General features: G+C 45.0%; 1 protein-coding gene across 6 annotated transcripts in view; it reads left to right on the forward strand.

Annotated features, from left to right (window-relative positions):
- Positions 1 to 273: 273 nt before the first annotated feature.
- Positions 274 to 16,859, forward strand: part of LOC118587526 (Snf2 related CREBBP activator protein) — a 55,774-nt gene continuing 39,188 nt past the window's right edge. For 3 of the 6 annotated variants that reach the window (XM_036193584.1, XM_036193557.1, XM_036193581.1), the window contains exons 1-8: positions 274 to 614; positions 2,279 to 2,354; positions 3,754 to 4,016; positions 6,669 to 6,920; positions 11,337 to 11,522; positions 11,962 to 12,102; positions 16,171 to 16,393; positions 16,508 to 16,782. In XM_036193584.1, coding sequence (XP_036049477.1) covers positions 3,963 to 4,016; positions 6,669 to 6,920; positions 11,337 to 11,522; positions 11,962 to 12,102; positions 16,171 to 16,393; positions 16,508 to 16,782 — 1,131 coding nt within the window. In that variant the 5' untranslated portion in view covers positions 274 to 614; positions 2,279 to 2,354; positions 3,754 to 3,962. Of the gene's footprint in view, positions 919 to 2,020; positions 2,209 to 2,278; positions 2,355 to 3,753; positions 4,017 to 6,668; positions 6,921 to 11,336; positions 11,523 to 11,961; positions 12,103 to 16,170; positions 16,394 to 16,507; positions 16,783 to 16,859 lie in introns of those variants that run through there. The other 3 variants (XM_036193564.1, XM_036193588.1, XM_036193573.1) reach the window with 3 other exon arrangements.

A 16,859-nucleotide genomic window follows, 5' to 3' on the forward strand; every position in this document is an offset into this window, starting at 1 on the left:
ACAAACAAACAAACAAACAAACAAGGGGCGGAGGGAGGCCCAACTCCACCACTAACTTGTCCACTGACAAATCTGCAAAAATAAAAACTCCCAAACCCAAAGGGTGTTCCCACTGTGCAGCACCACGAGTTTCAGTGGTTTCAGATCCGCCGCGGCGTGCTGGGCAAGCATGGAACCTCGGAACAGACTACATCTCCCATCTTGCTTTGCGCTCCAGACAAGAGTCCTACGCTAGCACGCGAACCTACCCGCCCCTCCAGCCTCCAGTTACTGTGTATCGCGAGAAGACGGGCCGCTCCGGCGGTAGCGATAACGAGCCTTGGTGGTGGTGGCGGTGGTGGTAGTGGCGGTGGCGGCCGAGAAGGCGGCGGCCATTTTGGTGAGGCCTCGGGAGCAGCAGCGGCGGCGGCGGCGGGGTCGCTGGGAGTGGCGTCTGCTCTTTCTCCAACTTACTGATCGCATCTCCGCGGCGTGACTGGAAGCGGTGGGAGCACGGGGGTGGCTCTAACCGCGGCCCTTAGGGGACTCGAAAGCGGGGAAGGCGGCGACCGAGAGGGGGCCCTCCCCCCTCCTCGGCGGGAGGGGGGGTGGTGAGCACGCCCCCGAGGACGCAGGTAAGGAGAGGGAGACAAGATGGCGGAGGCTTCCCAGTGCCCCCTCCCCTGACGGGCGGCTGCGCGCGCAGCTCCGCGGGCCTCGTCCCTCCTTCCCGGGGTGCTGCGCGCGCACCTCCCGCCGGTGCCCTGGGGCCGGTGAGCGGGGCGGCCTGCGCGCGCCCACGGAGACGGCGCGCGCGCCGTGGGGGGGTGGTGGTGGTTGCCAGGCCGGGCGGCCCCGGGTCTCGGCGCGCCTCCCTTGCCCTCCTGCCCTTCTGCGCACGCGTGCGTGAGCGAGCCAAGCCCGAGAGGACGGACCCAGGTGCGCTTCCGCCCGCCCACCGACCTGCCTCCCCTCCGGGGAGAGCAAGAGGAAAGGGCGCATGCCCACCATAATCCGTCTAGGAGAGACAGACCGAGCTTGGCGCTCGCACCCTTCCTCCCTCAGCCTTCTGCGGCCCGCTGGTGTGCGGACGCGGGCGGACGCGGGCGGACGCGGACTTGGGAGCCCCGCGACCTGGCCCACGGTTTTGGGTTCTGGCGGGAACCCCCCCACCCCCAGGCCGCGCGCGCTGCCGGCTCACCCCGCCTCCAGCCGCGCACGCGCCAGCCCCTCCCCCGCCCGGCGCGCACGTTGGGTGGGGTGGGCCACCGGCGGGGGCGGGGCTGGCGCCGGGGCCGCGGTCGGGGGTCACGCCGGGTCAGGCGCCTGAGAGGTCTCGGGAAGCTGTAGGGAAGACTAGGGTCAGGAGTTCAGGCATCTTGGATTCAGACTCCCCCCGGTCCCCGGGATGTGCATCGAGGCGGCGCTGCGCTTAGAGAGGAGTTAGCCGGGCAAACACTTCCGGGCCTCGTCTAGTCGAACCCTGCTTGTTTCCGGAGTATGTGGGTCTCCTCGGAGCCTGCCTTCCTTACCTCGGCTGGAAACGCTCGTTCTAAAGTTGGATGCTTCGACCCGCGTGTACAGATTTCAAAGGATCCTTGTCTTGTGGCCAACTTTTTGTGTTTGGGAGCTCCACCCTGTTAACTCCGTTCCTGTTAAATTCACTGAAAAGGCAAGCCGGCAGTCAGACATCCCGCAGGCTCTGTGAACTTGTGGATGTGACGTTTCTGTCCGTCATTTGGTGGTTGGAGCTTAAAGAACTTCGGCTTTTAAAACTTTCTGTTGTTTGATTTCTTCTCTGCCCTTACCCTTCTCCAGCAAGAACGTACAACCCCGTGAAATTCTCTACACAACACACGATTTGCTTTTGTGGCCACCACTTTTTAAAAAAATTATTATTTTACTTTCGTGTGTATTTGTAAATTCCTGCATGTATGTATGCACACCACATGCATGCCAGGTGTCCGAACAGGCCAGAAGAGAGGTTGGATCCACTAGAGCTGGAGTTAAAGCTGTTGTAAGCTGCCATGAGGGTGCTGGGAACCAAACCAAGGACATCTGCAAGAGCAGTAAACACTCTGAATCACCGAGACATTTCTCCAGACGTCCCCCCCAAGGCCTAAATGAGCTACAACCTAACTCAATTTATTTTATTTTTCTGAAGCATGACCTTTTCCTACTATTATCTGAACTGACTTTGAGTGTATTTTAAAGTCTCAGAGAGCTGGTGTAAGTACACTTAGATGGTATTGACAGATGTGGATTGGCTCCTCACCACTGCTTTCCTCTACTGTTTTAGGTGTGATTTCCCTCATTACAGCAGGGCACCGTGGAAGTGCAGACTTTCACAGGGGGTGTGGTCTCTGCTCACACAGGTGAGCTCACCTTTAAATACAGTTTTGTGTGCTTATGTGAATGGAGAAACACTATGTGATAATGAGAGGATAGGTTAATTGTGGATTTTTGCTCTGGAAAACTTCAAATCTATGCATGTGTTTCCATGGGGGTTGATGGTGGAGGTAGAGCTGTGGAGCCTCAGCACTGCCATGGGGAGTACTGAGAGAACACTGTTCTTCAGAGGTCGGTTTGCTCTTTTCTCTTTGGGATAGGGGCTCTCTGCAGAGCCTCGGCTGTCCTGGAACTCACTGTGTATACAAGGCTGGCCTGAAATTCACAGAAATCTGCCTGTCTCTGCTTCCCAGTGCTGGGGTTAAGGGCGTGTGCCACCAGCCTGGCTTTTTCAACGTTTTTGAATGAGGCTATCTGAATTTAAGTTCCCCCACTATTTTCTTTATTCTGGTTTTTTTTTTTTTTTTTTTTCTTTTTTTCTTCTTAAGACAAAATTGTCATACTTCAAACTGGCCTCAAGCTGTATAGCTGAGAATAACTTGAGTAGTTCCGATCCTTTTGTCTCAAGTGTACAGTCATGACACTCAGCTTTATGTGGTTCTGGGGATCAGCTTGGTTTAGGGGAGGGATCTCAGTCTCTAACCCAAACTAACTTTGAATTCATGGCAGTCCTCCTGCCTTAGCCTCTTAAGGGCTGGCAGGATTATAGGTATGAACCAGCACACCTGACTTATCCTTCCTCCCCCTTGGTTTTTTGAGACAGGATTTCTCTGTGAAGCCCTGGCTGACCTGAAACTTATTCTGTAGACCAGGCTGGCCTCGAACTCACAGAGATCTACCTGCCTCTACTTCTGGAGTGCTGTAGTTAAAGGTGTGCTCCACCACCACCCAGCATATTTCTTTTGAAATGAGATCTCATGTGACTGAGGCTGTTCTTGAATGCCCGGGTTCAAACGATCCTCTTCATCTTAGTGTCCCAAATATGTTCCACCTTTCCTAGCTAAGGAAAGTACTTTCAAGTATTTGACACATAGTCAATGGTCAGGAAACATCCCCATGTCTCCTGAGCATTTACTAAGTAGCATGGGGTCCCATACTGACTGTGTAACCAGGGATAACCTTGAACTTCTGATCTTTCTGCCTTTACCTCTTAAGCTTTGAGATTGAAGGTGTATGCTACCCTGCTGGTTTTATGCTTTGTTGGGATTGAACCCATGTTTTATGTGTGATAGGTAATCACTCAACCACCTGAGCTACCTCTCTATCCCTGGAAACAGTTTTTAACCTCAGCATTTTGAAGGCTGAGGTGAGAGGATAATAAGTCCCAGGCCAGTCTGGATGGTATAATAAGATCTATCTGTCTCAAAAAACAACTGTTTTAATAGCCTTTAATTTTATTTTTACTTTTTTTAAATCCAACTATAGGTGCTCCAGAGGTTGGTGGACCTGAGCGGAGGCTGGGACGCCCTGGTGGGCCCCGGGCCCTGGAAGGCAGGTCCCGGTGGCTGGTGGCCCAGAATGAGGCCAGCTCCCAGCATGCCCTGCAGCCGGACACCAGCCCCTCGGCCTGCAGCAGTGGTGATAATAACCCAGTCATTCTTCAGGCATCCAGCAAGGAGCCTGGGAGTGGGACCATGCAGAGCAGCCCCTCCCCTGCTCATCCTCAGCTCCCAATCCTACAGACACAGGTTTGAAAGTGGGGAGGGTTCCTTTGCTTACTCTCTGGACTAATGGACTAATGTTTTTGAGACAGAATGGTGTTGCAGGTCTTATTACCTACCTGAGTAGTTGAGTTCGGACTGTCTTTAGTTTTCAAGCCTGTTAGATATTTCTTTCTTCTTTTTTTTTTTTTTTTTTTTTTCAAGACAGATTTTTCTCTGTGTACTGCCCTAGAACTTGCTCTGTAGACCAGGCTAGCCTTGAACTTGGATCCATTTGTCTCTGCTTCCCAAGTGCTGGGATTAAAGGCATGTGCCATTATGCCTTGCTTTAGATACTTTCTGCTTCACATAATGCTGATTTCCAAGAGTGGAGATCTTGGGTATGGTGGTACATGCCTTTAAGCTTAGCACTCAGAGGCAGAGACAGGCAGATCTCTGAGATCAAGGCCAGTCTGGTCTACTTAGTGAGTCCCAGGCCAGTTAGAGAGTACATGCATAGTAAGACCCTGTTTTTAAAAAAGGAAAAAAGACGCAGTTCTTTCTTACCTTAAAGTGGTTGAATTAGGCAAGGCTGGAAATGGAGACTAGGCAAAATGCTTCTAAGACTGTAGGCTTTGAAAATAGTTTACCTTCATTTGGAACTAGAATAGGATAAGCCTTAAGTGAGGCATTATTTCTTTCCTCCTATTGTGGGAATGTGGAGTAGGGGGAAAAGTGTGTTTTTTAAATTAATTAGATCTACATTTGCACTTTAGGCTTTTCCCCCTTTTAATAAGACAGGGCTTCTTGTGGAGCTGAGGTTTAGCTTAGTTGGTACAATGCTTGTCATGCACAGGGCTCAGAGTTGGGCCCTGGGTTGATTCCTCCTAGTACTGTATGTACGGTTGTATAGTGGCACACACTTATGATCCCAGCACTTTAAAAGGTGAAAGTAGGATGATAAGAAGTTTGAGGTCATTCTTAGCTACATATCCAGGTTCACCGGAAGTATATGATAACCCTATCTAAAAAGGAAGGAGAGGGAGTTGGGAGTTTGCTTATGTACCCCAGCCTCCTGAGCCACAGGGCTGTAAACCTGTACCACCATAGATAGCTCAGTTGATAGTTCGCTCCTCTGCTGTACTGGCCTTTGAACTTAGGGCCTTGTGCATGCTAAGGCAAACTCTTTACTATTGAGCCATAGCCCTTTGGGCTTTCAAATATGTTTCTCAGAGTCGAGTGCAGAGCTTTGCACAGTCCTGGTAGGTAAGCACTCTGTCATTGCTCCAGTGGATTTGATACTTAGAATTTTTCTTAGCTTCTGGGAAATTTTGATATGTAGTCATTTATCATTTAGCTGGGGTAGGAATTTGAGGCACTCTTAGGCTTCTGGTTGTTTTTTTGAGCTGAGGACGGAACTCAGGGCCTTGCACTTGCTAGGCAAGCGCTCTACCATTGAGCTAAATCCCCAAACCCAGATTTATGTTTTATAGTGAATTTCATGAGTGAGTTCATTTGCCATGTTTCAGTGGGACTTTTTCAAGATGGGTTTCTCTGTGTAGTCCTGGCTGTCCTGGAACTCAGAGATCCACCTGCCTCTGCCTTCTGAGTACTGGAATTAAGGGTGTGCAACCCCACTGCCTGGCTGGGACATTGTTTTTCAATTGCTTTTATAGTCAATAGTCAATACTTTGTAATGCGTGGGTTCCATCCCCTGCATCTTCAGTGAAGGGGGTTGGAGGGCTTTTTTATTCTATATATATTTTTCTATTATTTGAAGTTAATTCAAATTTACTACATAGGTGAATCTGTTGTACTTATGGAAGTACAACAGTCAAATGAGTAAAATCAAGGTGCCCTAGTTGTGGTGGCGCACGCCTTTAATCCCAGCACTCGGGAGGCAGAGGCAGGCAGATCTCTGTAAGTTCAAGGCCAGCTTGGTCTACAGATCGAGTTCTAGGACAGCCAGGACTACACAGAGAAATCCTGTCTCAGGGGAAAAAAAATTTTTTAAGGTTCTAAAAGGACCATTAAATTTGAAATCATAGCATGCTTTTGTACACAGCACTCATGAGGAAGAGACAGACCTATCTCTGTGAGTCTATGTAGTGAGTCTGTCTCAAGGAAAAACCAAAAGAAATCTTGCATTGTAGTAGTCTTAGAAAACAAGTTTTTGTTTTTGAGAGCTATACTTCTAGCCCTGTAGTAGCAATCTTGAATTTAGGAAGTTGTGTATATCAGCATGTATGTCTTGCATGTCAGATTATCTATTAGAAATTTGGCTCTACCATTTTAATTACTTTGCTTAAAGAAAAACTTCATTTCGAAGCCTGGTGTGGTGGCAGTAGCCTATTAATCCAGAACATGGAAGGTGGATTGTAAATCCCAGGCCAGACTGGGCTGTAGTGGGACCTTGTCTTCAACTGTAACAACTTCCCTCCATCCCTCCCCAAAAGAAAACAAACCAACAAAGTGTTTGTGTTGATAAAAATGAGAGTGATACCTTACTCTACAGGGGTTTTTTTTTGGTTTTTTTTTTTTTTTTTTTTTGTTTGTTTGTTTGTTTTTGGTTTTTTTTTTTGGTTTTTTTTTTTTTTTGGTTTTGTTTTTTTTTTGTAAAATGGAATAAAAAAAAATGTACCTAAAACATTTAGCACAATGCTTAGCATCCTTTTTCTTCATCATTTTCCCCTTTTCTAGATGGTGTCGGACGGCATGACAGGGAGCAATCCTGTATCCCCTGCCTCATCTAGTTCTCCAGCTTCTAGTGGGGCAGGTGGTATCTCCCCGCAACATATAGCCCAAGATTCCTCTCTGGATGGACCTCCAGGCCCGGCAGATGGTACCACAGTTCCTTTGGAGGGGTTCAGCTTATCCCAGGCTGCTGACCTGGTCAACAAGGGCCCAAAGTGGGAGAAGAGCCATGCAGAAATTGCAGAGCAAGCTAAACATGTATGTATTGGGAAGGCCCATGAAGATTCATGGGAGTTGTCTGTCTTAACTCTACTGTCCCATGGGTATTTTATGTGTCTTTGTTTTTAGCCATGGGTTTAGGGTGTGGATTCCTTCTTTGTCTTGAGTATATTGCTTGAAGTAAACCAACCCCTCTCTCCTTCCTTCACTTTGTTTGAGGGATGGAGAAGTGGTTCTGTAGTATAAAGCATTGGCTAGTCTTCCAGAGTCCCATTCCCAGTACCTACATGGTAGCTTATAATTATAACTCCAGTTCCAGGGGATCCAGTTCCCTCTTGCCTTCAATGTGCACCAGGCTGTCAAGTGGTGTCCAAACATATTGCAGGCAAAACACTCATACACAAAAGAAAGAAAGTGACCAGCCTTCCTTCTTTCTTTCGCTCTAAACTGAGGTCCCATATATGTTAGGCAAGTGTTTACTTTTTGTAAAAAGGCTAATTTGTTTTATTTTTTGTGTGAGTATCTTGCCTACATGTATGTATATACCACATCCATGCCTGGTCCTCCTGCTGTTCAGAAGAGGACACCAGATCCTCAGGAACAGAGAGTTATGAGCCATTGTGGTAGTAAGTATCAGACTCAGGTCTTCTGCAAGAAAAAGTGCTCTTAACCAGCTGTAGGCAAGTGTTGTTATCACTGAATTATAGCCCAGATTTTATTTTTATTTTTCAGAGTAGAGGTAGGTGTCTGTTAAGTTTACTCTCAAACTGTTTTCTCTTCACACTGCTCTGGGGATTGAACTCAAGCCTTTGTGCATATACTAGGCAAATTCTCTACCACCAAGCTATACCCTGAGTACTGTTGGCAGACATAAATTAAAGGAAGAATTAGGCAGGTATGGTGGCTCTCACCAACACTAGGAGATGGAGAAAGGAAGACCATGATTTCAAGGCCAGCATAACTATATGCAATGGTGTCTTTAAAAAGAAAAGTAAATAATTATTGAAAAAAACTGAGGCTGGGTGGCAGTAGCACACACCTTGAATCCCAGCACTCAGGAGGTAGAGGCAGGTGGATCTCTGTGAGTTTGAGGCCAGCTGGTCTACAGAGTGAGTTCCAGGACAGCCAGGGATACAAGAGAAATCCTATTTTGAAATACCAAGACAATTTAAAAAAATTAATTGATGAGGTAGCTCCCACCTGTATGCCCAGCACTCTGGAATGATGATACAGGATTGGAAAGTTTGAGCCAACCTAGGCTACAGAGTCAGATAGATGCTATCTCAAAGGAAAAAGACAAAAAAGAAAAACAAAACAGTAACAGACAACCTTCCACTAGTGCTGGGCAGTGGTGGTGCACGCCTTTAATCCCAGCACTCAGGAGGCAGGCAGGTGGATCTCTGTGAGTTCAAGGCCAGCCTGGTCTACAAAGTAAGTTCCAGGACAGGCTCCAAAGCTATATAAAAAAAAGCTACAAAAGGAAAAAACAAACACACACACAAAAAACCTTCAACTAATCTAAATAAAGAAGGAATAAGACACTGAAGTACTTTGTAAACTGTGATGATTTTAATATTTATTGTTTTCCAATTTATATTCAGACTGTAGCCTGTGAGATTTTTCTGTAAATGCATGCAGTTCCATCTGGGAGCTCAATAGAAATGTATATTCTCCATATTCCCTTCCTGCCTAACCATTTAAACTTTAGGCTTGGTGCCCATTAACCTTTTTATTTTTACTTGGTTTTGGCTTTGTTTTTTTTTTTTTTGAGGCAGGGTTTCTCTGTATCTCTGGCTGTCCTTGAACTCAACTGTAGACCAGGCTGGCCTCAAACTCTCAGAGATCCACCTGCCTCTGTTGCCCCCTCCCCCCTTATTATTCATTCATTCATCCATTCATTTATTTATCTGTCTATACTTATTTATTTATTTATGTATTATGTGCATTGGTGTTTTGACATGGGTGTTAGGTCCCCTGGAACTAGAATTACAGGCAGTTATGAGCTGCCTTGTGGGTGCTGGGAATTGAACCCAGGTTCTCTGTAAGAGCAAGCAATGCTCTTTAACTACTGAGCCATCTCTCCAGCCCAGCCTCTGTTTCTTGAGTGCTGGGACTGAAGGCATATGCCACCACTGCCCAGCCTAATTCTTCCAATTACTATTTACTATGTCCACTCAAGTGTATGATGTGTGTGTGGGCTTGCATGCTGTGTTACACATATGTTGACCAAGAGAACAACTTTGTAGAGTTAGTTTTCTGCCTTTGCATGGGCTCTGGCGATAGAACTAAGGTCACCAGATTTGGGCAGCAATTGCTGTAATGATCTCCATGTGTACTGCTTGTGTGTACACACACACACACACACACACACACACACACACAGTTTTTTACTTTCCTAGTCTTGCTTCCCTTTGTAAGTGAGGATGACCTTGAATTCCTGATTCTCTTTTCTGTCTTTCCCACCTTTCTTTTCTTTCTTCTTCTTTTCTTTTTTTTTTCTTTTTTTTAATTTTGTTTGATTCTTCTTTTGTTCTTTGTTTTGTTTTGTTTTGTTTTTGAGACAGGGTTTGAACTCACAGAAATCCACCTGCCTCTGCCTCCCTGATTGCTGGGATTAAAGGCGTGCACTACCATCCACTAGCTTGATTCAGGATCTTCACTTTAGTATAGGCTGCCCTAAATCTAGAACATACAAGTATGTAACTCCCGCTGGCCATCTGTCTCAGCACCCAGGTGCAAGGATTGCAACTGTTAACACAGACCTGGCTTTTTCTAATGTTTTTAAAGATTCTTGTTAAAAGAAAAAATTTAAATGATTTAACGTTCTTAATCAGAAATTTAATGAACTATAGAATCTTCTAGTAAAAATGGGAATTTTTTTGTTATTGGCAACCACTATTAATCTGATTGTGTATATCTTCAGTGTTTTTCCCATAGAATAAGTTTTTCTAAAATTATTATGTGTGACAAGTACCCCATCTGCTATTTGTCATGTTATCCCTCCGTGCTAGTGATTAAATAGAGAGCTTTATACCTGCTGAGTATAAGCTATAGCTCTCTTTCCCCAGAATAGTGTCTTTTAAAATAAACACAGTTGGGCAGTGATGGCCCATGGCTTTAATTCCAGCACTAGGGAGACAGAGGCAGGTGGATCTCTGACTTCGAGCCCAGCCTGGTCTACAGAGCAAGTTCTAAGATAGCCAAGGCTACACAGAGAAACGCTATCTTTTTTTTTTTTTTTTTTTTTTTTAAGATTTATTTATTTTATTATGTTTACAGTATTCTGCCTGCATGTGTCCCTGCAGGCCAGAAGAGGGCACCAGATCTCATTATAGATGGCTGTGAGTCACCCATGTGGTTGCTGGGAATTGAACTCAGGACCAGTGGTTAAGAAGTGCTCTTAGGTTGGGGATTTAGCTCAGTGGTAGAGAGCTTGCCTAGCAAGCACAAGACCCTGGGTTCGATCCTCAGCTAAAAAAAAAAAAAGAAAAGAAAAGAAAAGAAATTGGGCTGGAGAGATGGCTCAGAGGTTAAGAACACTGGCTGTTCTTCCAAAAGTCCTGAGTTCAATTCCCAGCAACAACATGGGTGACTCACAGTCATCTATAATGAGATCTGGTGCCCTCCTTTGACCTGCAGGCAGAACACTGTATATGTAATAAATAAATAATAAAATCTTTAAAAAAAAAAAGTGCTCTTAACCACTGAGCCATCTCTCCAGGCTGAGAAACACTATCTTAAAAAACAGTAACCAAACCAAACAAACACAGTTATATAAATTGGACTGAAATCCTATTTCTAAGAAATAGGTTTCTACAGTGATAAAGAACCTCTTTAGAGTTTAGCAGGAAGTAGGCACTCCCTGTGAAGCTCCCTCTGGAAATGTTTTCCCAAGTCTCACCTTTTTCAGGATTTTCAGAGAAAGAGCATGAAATCGTGGCTAGAGTTTTTATGCCTATTTCGTTTGTTCTATGTGTATAGGTGTGTGTGTGTGTGTGTGTGTGTGTGTGTGTGTGTGTGTGAACACACTTGCATGTGGAAATAAGATGTCAACATTTAATTGCTTCTTGTTTTTGTTTTCATTTTCATTCTTTTGAAACAGGGTCTCACTGTGTAGCCCTGACTGTTTGGAAGTTGCTGTGTAGAACAGTTTGGCCTGGAACTCAAAGAGATCTGCCTGCCTCTGCCTTTGGAAATCTGAGATTAAAGGCGTGTGCCATCATGCTCAGTTCTCTCGACCTATTTTTGATTCCCAGTCCTTTCCTCGCTCTATGATCTCAGGAAACTCATTTGATTTCCTAGACAGTTCCCACACCTGCCAACTGAATCTATTACCTTGTAGAATTGGTAGGAGCATAAAATACAGAGTCCATTCAGGGGCCAGGAATTCAGCCATGGCAGTGAGATGAATTGCATGTCCAGGAACTCTTAATCAATGTCGTTACCCCTCATTAGGAAGCTGAAATTGAAACTCGAATTGCTGAACTTCGAAAGGAGGGATTCTGGTCATTGAAAAGGCTACCTAAAGTGCCAGAGCCTCCCCGCCCTAAAGGTCATTGGGACTACCTATGTGAAGAGATGCAGTGGCTCTCTGCTGACTTTGCTCAGGAGCGCCGATGGAAACGAGGTGTGGCCCGGAAGGTATGTTCTGTTTGTTCTACTGTTCATATATTTTTCAGGTGTGCTTTTGAAACTTTAATGGTTAGCCAAGTGGTAGTGACAGCTCACACTTCTAATTTGAGCACTAGAGGCACAGAGGAAGGTAAGTTTGAGGCCAGCCTGATCTACAGAACAAGTTTCAGGACTCCCAGGGCTACACAGAGAAACCCTGTCTTGAACAGCCCCTTATCCCCACCCCCACCCCCACCCCCCACACACACCCAAAAAAGGAAAAAGAAACTTTAAAGGGTGAATTATGTGGAAGGTGGAAGGGAAGCAGATGAAATTATAAACCCCTTTTTAGTGCTTCAAGCTGTAGTAACATCAGGGTTTTGCCCTTGATTGTCTTTGTCTTTTTTGATTGGGTGGCTAAGGAGAATTTTTACCTTGAGTGATTTTTATACTGTCTTTATTTCCATAGGTGGTACGTATGGTAATCCGGCACCATGAAGAGCAGCGACAAAAAGAGGAACGAGCTCGGAGAGAAGAACAGGCCAAGCTGCGCCGAATTGCTTCTACCATGGCCAAGGATGTCAGGCAGTTCTGGAGCAATGTGGAGAAGGTGAGCAATGAGATTGGACAAAAGATGGTCTCGGACTAGGTTAGAGGAAGGTGTGTTGACAGGGCTGACCAAAGTTTACTGAGGAACTGAACACTGCAATTCCAATTCTTTATGACATTTCTCTGTATAGTGGATCTTTCCATCACTGAATGTCACAAGGAGGAACGAATTCTTGGCTTTCTTTTCCTACCTACTCAGTTAAAACATTGGGAGTAGCGTCCATTGATCTGTTTTATAGTGGCAAAATATGTGTTGTACCTTTGGGATGAACAGGACTCCTTGACTCCTAGACCATCTACTCTTTGTAGGGTGTGTAGTATGTTTTTTCAAAAACATGTTTGTTGTTTACCTGCTTATGCCATTAAAGTTTCTTCTGCTTAAATGTTAAGTTGTAATTATCTCTGAAGCCCTCTTTTCCCTTTTTGTGTTTGTGTGACTGGTTTTAGAATTTCTTGTGGGCATTTGATCTGGAGGTGCTCAAGTCCAGTATATAAAATGCAAATGACATATGAACAGATATAAATATTTCTAGATCTTTTGTGATGCATACTGTGTAAAATTACTACATAAATAGTTGTCATACTGTATTGTTTGAGATAGGGGTATTTCTGCATTTCATAGGTTGGCTTTCTTTTTCTTCCAGTTTTGAGACAGGGTGTCAAATAACTCATGTTGGCCTCAAATTTGCTATGTAGCTAAGGATAACCTTGAACTCCTGATCGTCTCACCTTCTAAGTACTCTTTTTTGTTTTTTGGTTTTTCAAGAGAGGGTTTCTCTGTTTACCTTTGCAGCCTGTCCTGAAATGCACTCTGTAGACCAGGCTGGCCTTGAACTCACAGAGATCCGCCTGGCTCTGTTTCCCGAGTGCTGGGATTAAAGGGATGTGTGATACCATGCCTGGCTTTGTTGTTTACTTTAATTATGCACACAGTGCTCTGCCTGCACACCAGAAGAGGACACCAGATCTCATTACAGATGTTTGTGAGCCACCATGTGGTTGCTGAGAATTGAACTCAGGACCTTTGGAAGAGCAGCCAGTGCTCTTAACCTCTGAGCCATCTCCAGCCCCCCTGTTGTTTATTTTTGAAATAAAGTTTTCATGTAAACCAGATTAGCTTCAAACTCACTGTGTAGCAGAGGCTGATCCTCTTGCCTCTGTTTCCTCTTAAGTACTGGATTATAGTATCTTGGTGGTTAGTCTTGAACTCATCTTTTCTTCAGTTTCCATTCCTAGCTGCAGTCTTTGCTTTGTAGTTTGAGACAGACTTTCCCTATGTAACCTATGGTGGTATGGAGCCACCTTCAGTCTCCTGAGTTTGAGAATGGGCTATCTAATAACACCTAGGCTTGAAATTATTTGGGGCCAAACAGTTTTTTGTTTTTTTTTTTAAAAGATTTATTTATTTATTATTTATTTATTTATTCATTCATTCATTTATTATGTATACAGTATTCTGTATGCATGTATCCCTGAAGGCCAGAAGAGGGCACCAGATCTCATTACAGATGGTTGTGAGCCACCATGTGGTTACTGGGAATTGAACTCAGGACCTCTGGAAGAGCAGTCGGTGCTCTTAACCTCTGAGCCATCGCTCCAGCCCTCTAAACAGTTTTTATTAGCATTTATTTATTGTGTATTTGGGTTTAGGGGACACACCATGTTACCCGTGGTGAAAGGTAAAGGGCAATTTGTGGGAGGCTTTTCTGTTTCTGCCATGTGAGTTCCAAGGATTGAACTCAGGCCATCCGGTTTGGTGTTGAGCCATCTTGCCTTTGTGTGTGTGAGACAAGGTCTCACTGTATAGTCCAGACTGGCCTGGAACTCATGTAGCTCAAGCTGTCCTTGAATTTACAGAAATCTTGGTTCAGCCACTCTGCCTAGACTTTTGTTTGTTTGTTTTGAGAACTCCCTGTGTAGACCAGGCTGACCATGAGACCTCTAGAGTGCTGAAGATTATAGCTATTTGATAGTATGTGTAGAGGTAGAAACTTGTCCTTTAAAGATTTATTGGCTTTATTTATGTATGTGTGTGTGCCTGTATGAATTTTATGTGCACCACATACATGTAGGTACCCATAAAGGCCAGAGCAAGTTGGATCTCTGGGAAATGGAGTTAGAGATTAACCACCTCATGTAAGTGCTAGGACCCAAACAGAGGTCTTCAGGAAGAGCAATACATACTCTCAACCTCTGAGCCATCTCTCTAGTCCCAGTCCTTTTTTTTTTTTTTTTAAACTGAGGATCGAACCCAGGGTCTTGCGCTTGCTAGGCAAGCACTCTACCACTGAGCTAAATCCCCAACCCTCCCAGTCTTGAAAAGACCTTTATTTTCATAATTTTTCAGTTAAATGTATCTGTGTATGAGTATGTGATGTGCACATGAAGTTAATGGCCTTGTAGGACAGAGGTGTTGGATTTGGAGCTGAATTAAAAGGCAGCTGTGAACTGCCTGATAGAGGTGCTAAGAATTCAACTGCAGTCCTCTTCAAGAGAAGTAAGCACTCTTAAGCACTGAGCCATCTCTCCAGCCCCCAGCCCCATTTTTTAAAAATTTAAATTATTTAAATTGCATTCATTCATATGAGTATATGCACATAAGCCACAGCTGACTTCTCGAAGTTGAGGTCGGAGGACAACCTGTGGGAGTTGGTTCTCTCTTTTTTCCACTCTGTGGGTCCTGGGGGTTGAACTCAGGTTTCATGGAAATAAGTACCTTTACCTACTACGCTATTTTTTTTTTTCCTAATGTGGAGCTGAGGGTCGAACCCAGGGCCTTACGCTGGCTAGGCAAGCGCTCTACCACTGAGCTTAAATCCCCAACTCCAAAGATTTATTTATTTATTATGTATACAGTATTCTGCCTACACACCAGAAGAGGGCGCCAGATCTCATTACAGATGGTTGTGAGCCACCATGTGGGTGCTGGGAATTGAACTCAGGACCTCTGGAAGAACAGCCAGTGCTCTTAACCGCTGAGCCATCTCTCCAGCCCTCCACTACGCTATTTTATCAACTTCATGTTTTCACTTTTTGTTGTTTTTGGGTTTTGGTTTTTTGAGATACTGTCTCTGAATAGCCTTGTCTGTTTAGAACTATGTACACCAGGCTGGCCTCCAACTCACAGAGATCCATCCACCTGCCTCTGCCTCCTGAGTACTGGGATTAAAGGTGTGTTTCACCTTTTAATTTTATTAACCCAGGGCCTTGTGCTGCTACATTTGTGCTTTGGTCACTGTTTTGACTCCAAGCTCTTTTTTTTTTTAAATTTATTAATTTATGTATTTATTTATTTCCAAGACAGGGTTTCTCCGTGTATCCCTGGCTATCACTCTCTAGACCAGGCTGGTCTCGAACTCACAGAGAACTGTCTGCTTCTCTCTCCTGAATGCTAGGATTAAAGGCATGTGCCACCACCACCTTGCTTGCATTTTTTTTTTCCTTCTTTTATTTGAGGTTGGTTGACATACTTGACCATTCACTCGTGGTCTTTGTACTGCTGTTGTTTGCCTTGTTAGTAGTTAAAGAAGATACCTCCCCCCCCACACACACACACACCCAGACTAGGGTTTTGTTCATGTTGGGCATGTGTCTTCCCACTGAGCTCTACTGGTAGCCCCACATACTCTTATTTTTATTTATTTGTTAGTTTGTTTATGTTTGTTTTTTCAAGACAGGGTTTCTCTGTGTAATTCTGGCTGTTCTGGAACTCACTCTGTAGACCTGGCTGGGCTTGAATTCAAAGATCTGCCTGCCTCTGCTGAGTCCAAATATGTGTGTCATCACTGCCCAACCACTTTTTATTTCCTTTTTTAACGGTCCAACTTCAAATGGATTTGCTAATCTTCTCCAGCTACTGCATACTAAGTTGACCCTTGTGTTTATTCAGTTTCTGTTTTTTTCAGAAGTGCTGTATAAATCACCAGTCTCTTCAGACTTTTTTTTAGCTTTTCTTTGTGAATGACCAGGCCAAAGCCTGCCGTAAAGGTAGTATCCCTAAATAGTTGGCTAAAAGAGTGTATTAAACAAGTGAAATATGCGTTAATGATGCCTTTTGTGGTTATGGTAGGTGGTACAATTCAAACAACAGTCCCGGCTTGAAGAAAAACGTAAGAAAGCCTTGGACCTGCACCTGGACTTCATTGTGGGACAAACTGAGAAGTACTCAGACCTTCTGTCTCAGAGCCTTAACCAGCCGATAGCGTCCAGCAAAGCTGGCTCGTCCCCTTGTCTTGGTTCTTCCTCAGCAGCATCCAGTCCTCCACCCCCTATTTCTCGGCTGGATGATGAAGGTGTGTGTGCTCTTTGGTCCTGTTGCTTTTCCCAAGTGCCCTTTCCAGAGCTGAAAAACCCACCCTGTGGCTTGCAGGGCCCGTGGACTTTGTGACCTTGTTCTCCTGCTATAGATGGGGACTTCCAACCCCAAGAGGAAGAAGAGGATGATGAGGAGACCATTGAGGTTGAAGAACAGCAGGAAGGCAATGATGCAGAGACCCAGAGGCGTGAGATTGAACTGCTTCGACATGAGGGAGAGCTGCCACTGGAAGAGCTGCTCCGTTCCCTGCCCCCTCAGCTATTGGGTGTGCCTTCCAGCCGCTCTCAGACACCCTCATCTCATGACAGTGATGCCAACGATGGACCTGAAGAAAATGTCGAGGAGGAGTCCTCCCAGGATTTGGAGGTACATACAGAAGAGGCTCAGAAAGAAAGATTCAGAGGGGAGATAGATGGAGAGTTTCAGCTCTAAAATCCTGGGCT

This window comes from Onychomys torridus, chromosome 1 (assembly GCF_903995425.1).
Source record: "Onychomys torridus chromosome 1, mOncTor1.1, whole genome shotgun sequence".
Taxonomy (NCBI): domain Eukaryota; kingdom Metazoa; phylum Chordata; class Mammalia; order Rodentia; family Cricetidae; genus Onychomys; species Onychomys torridus.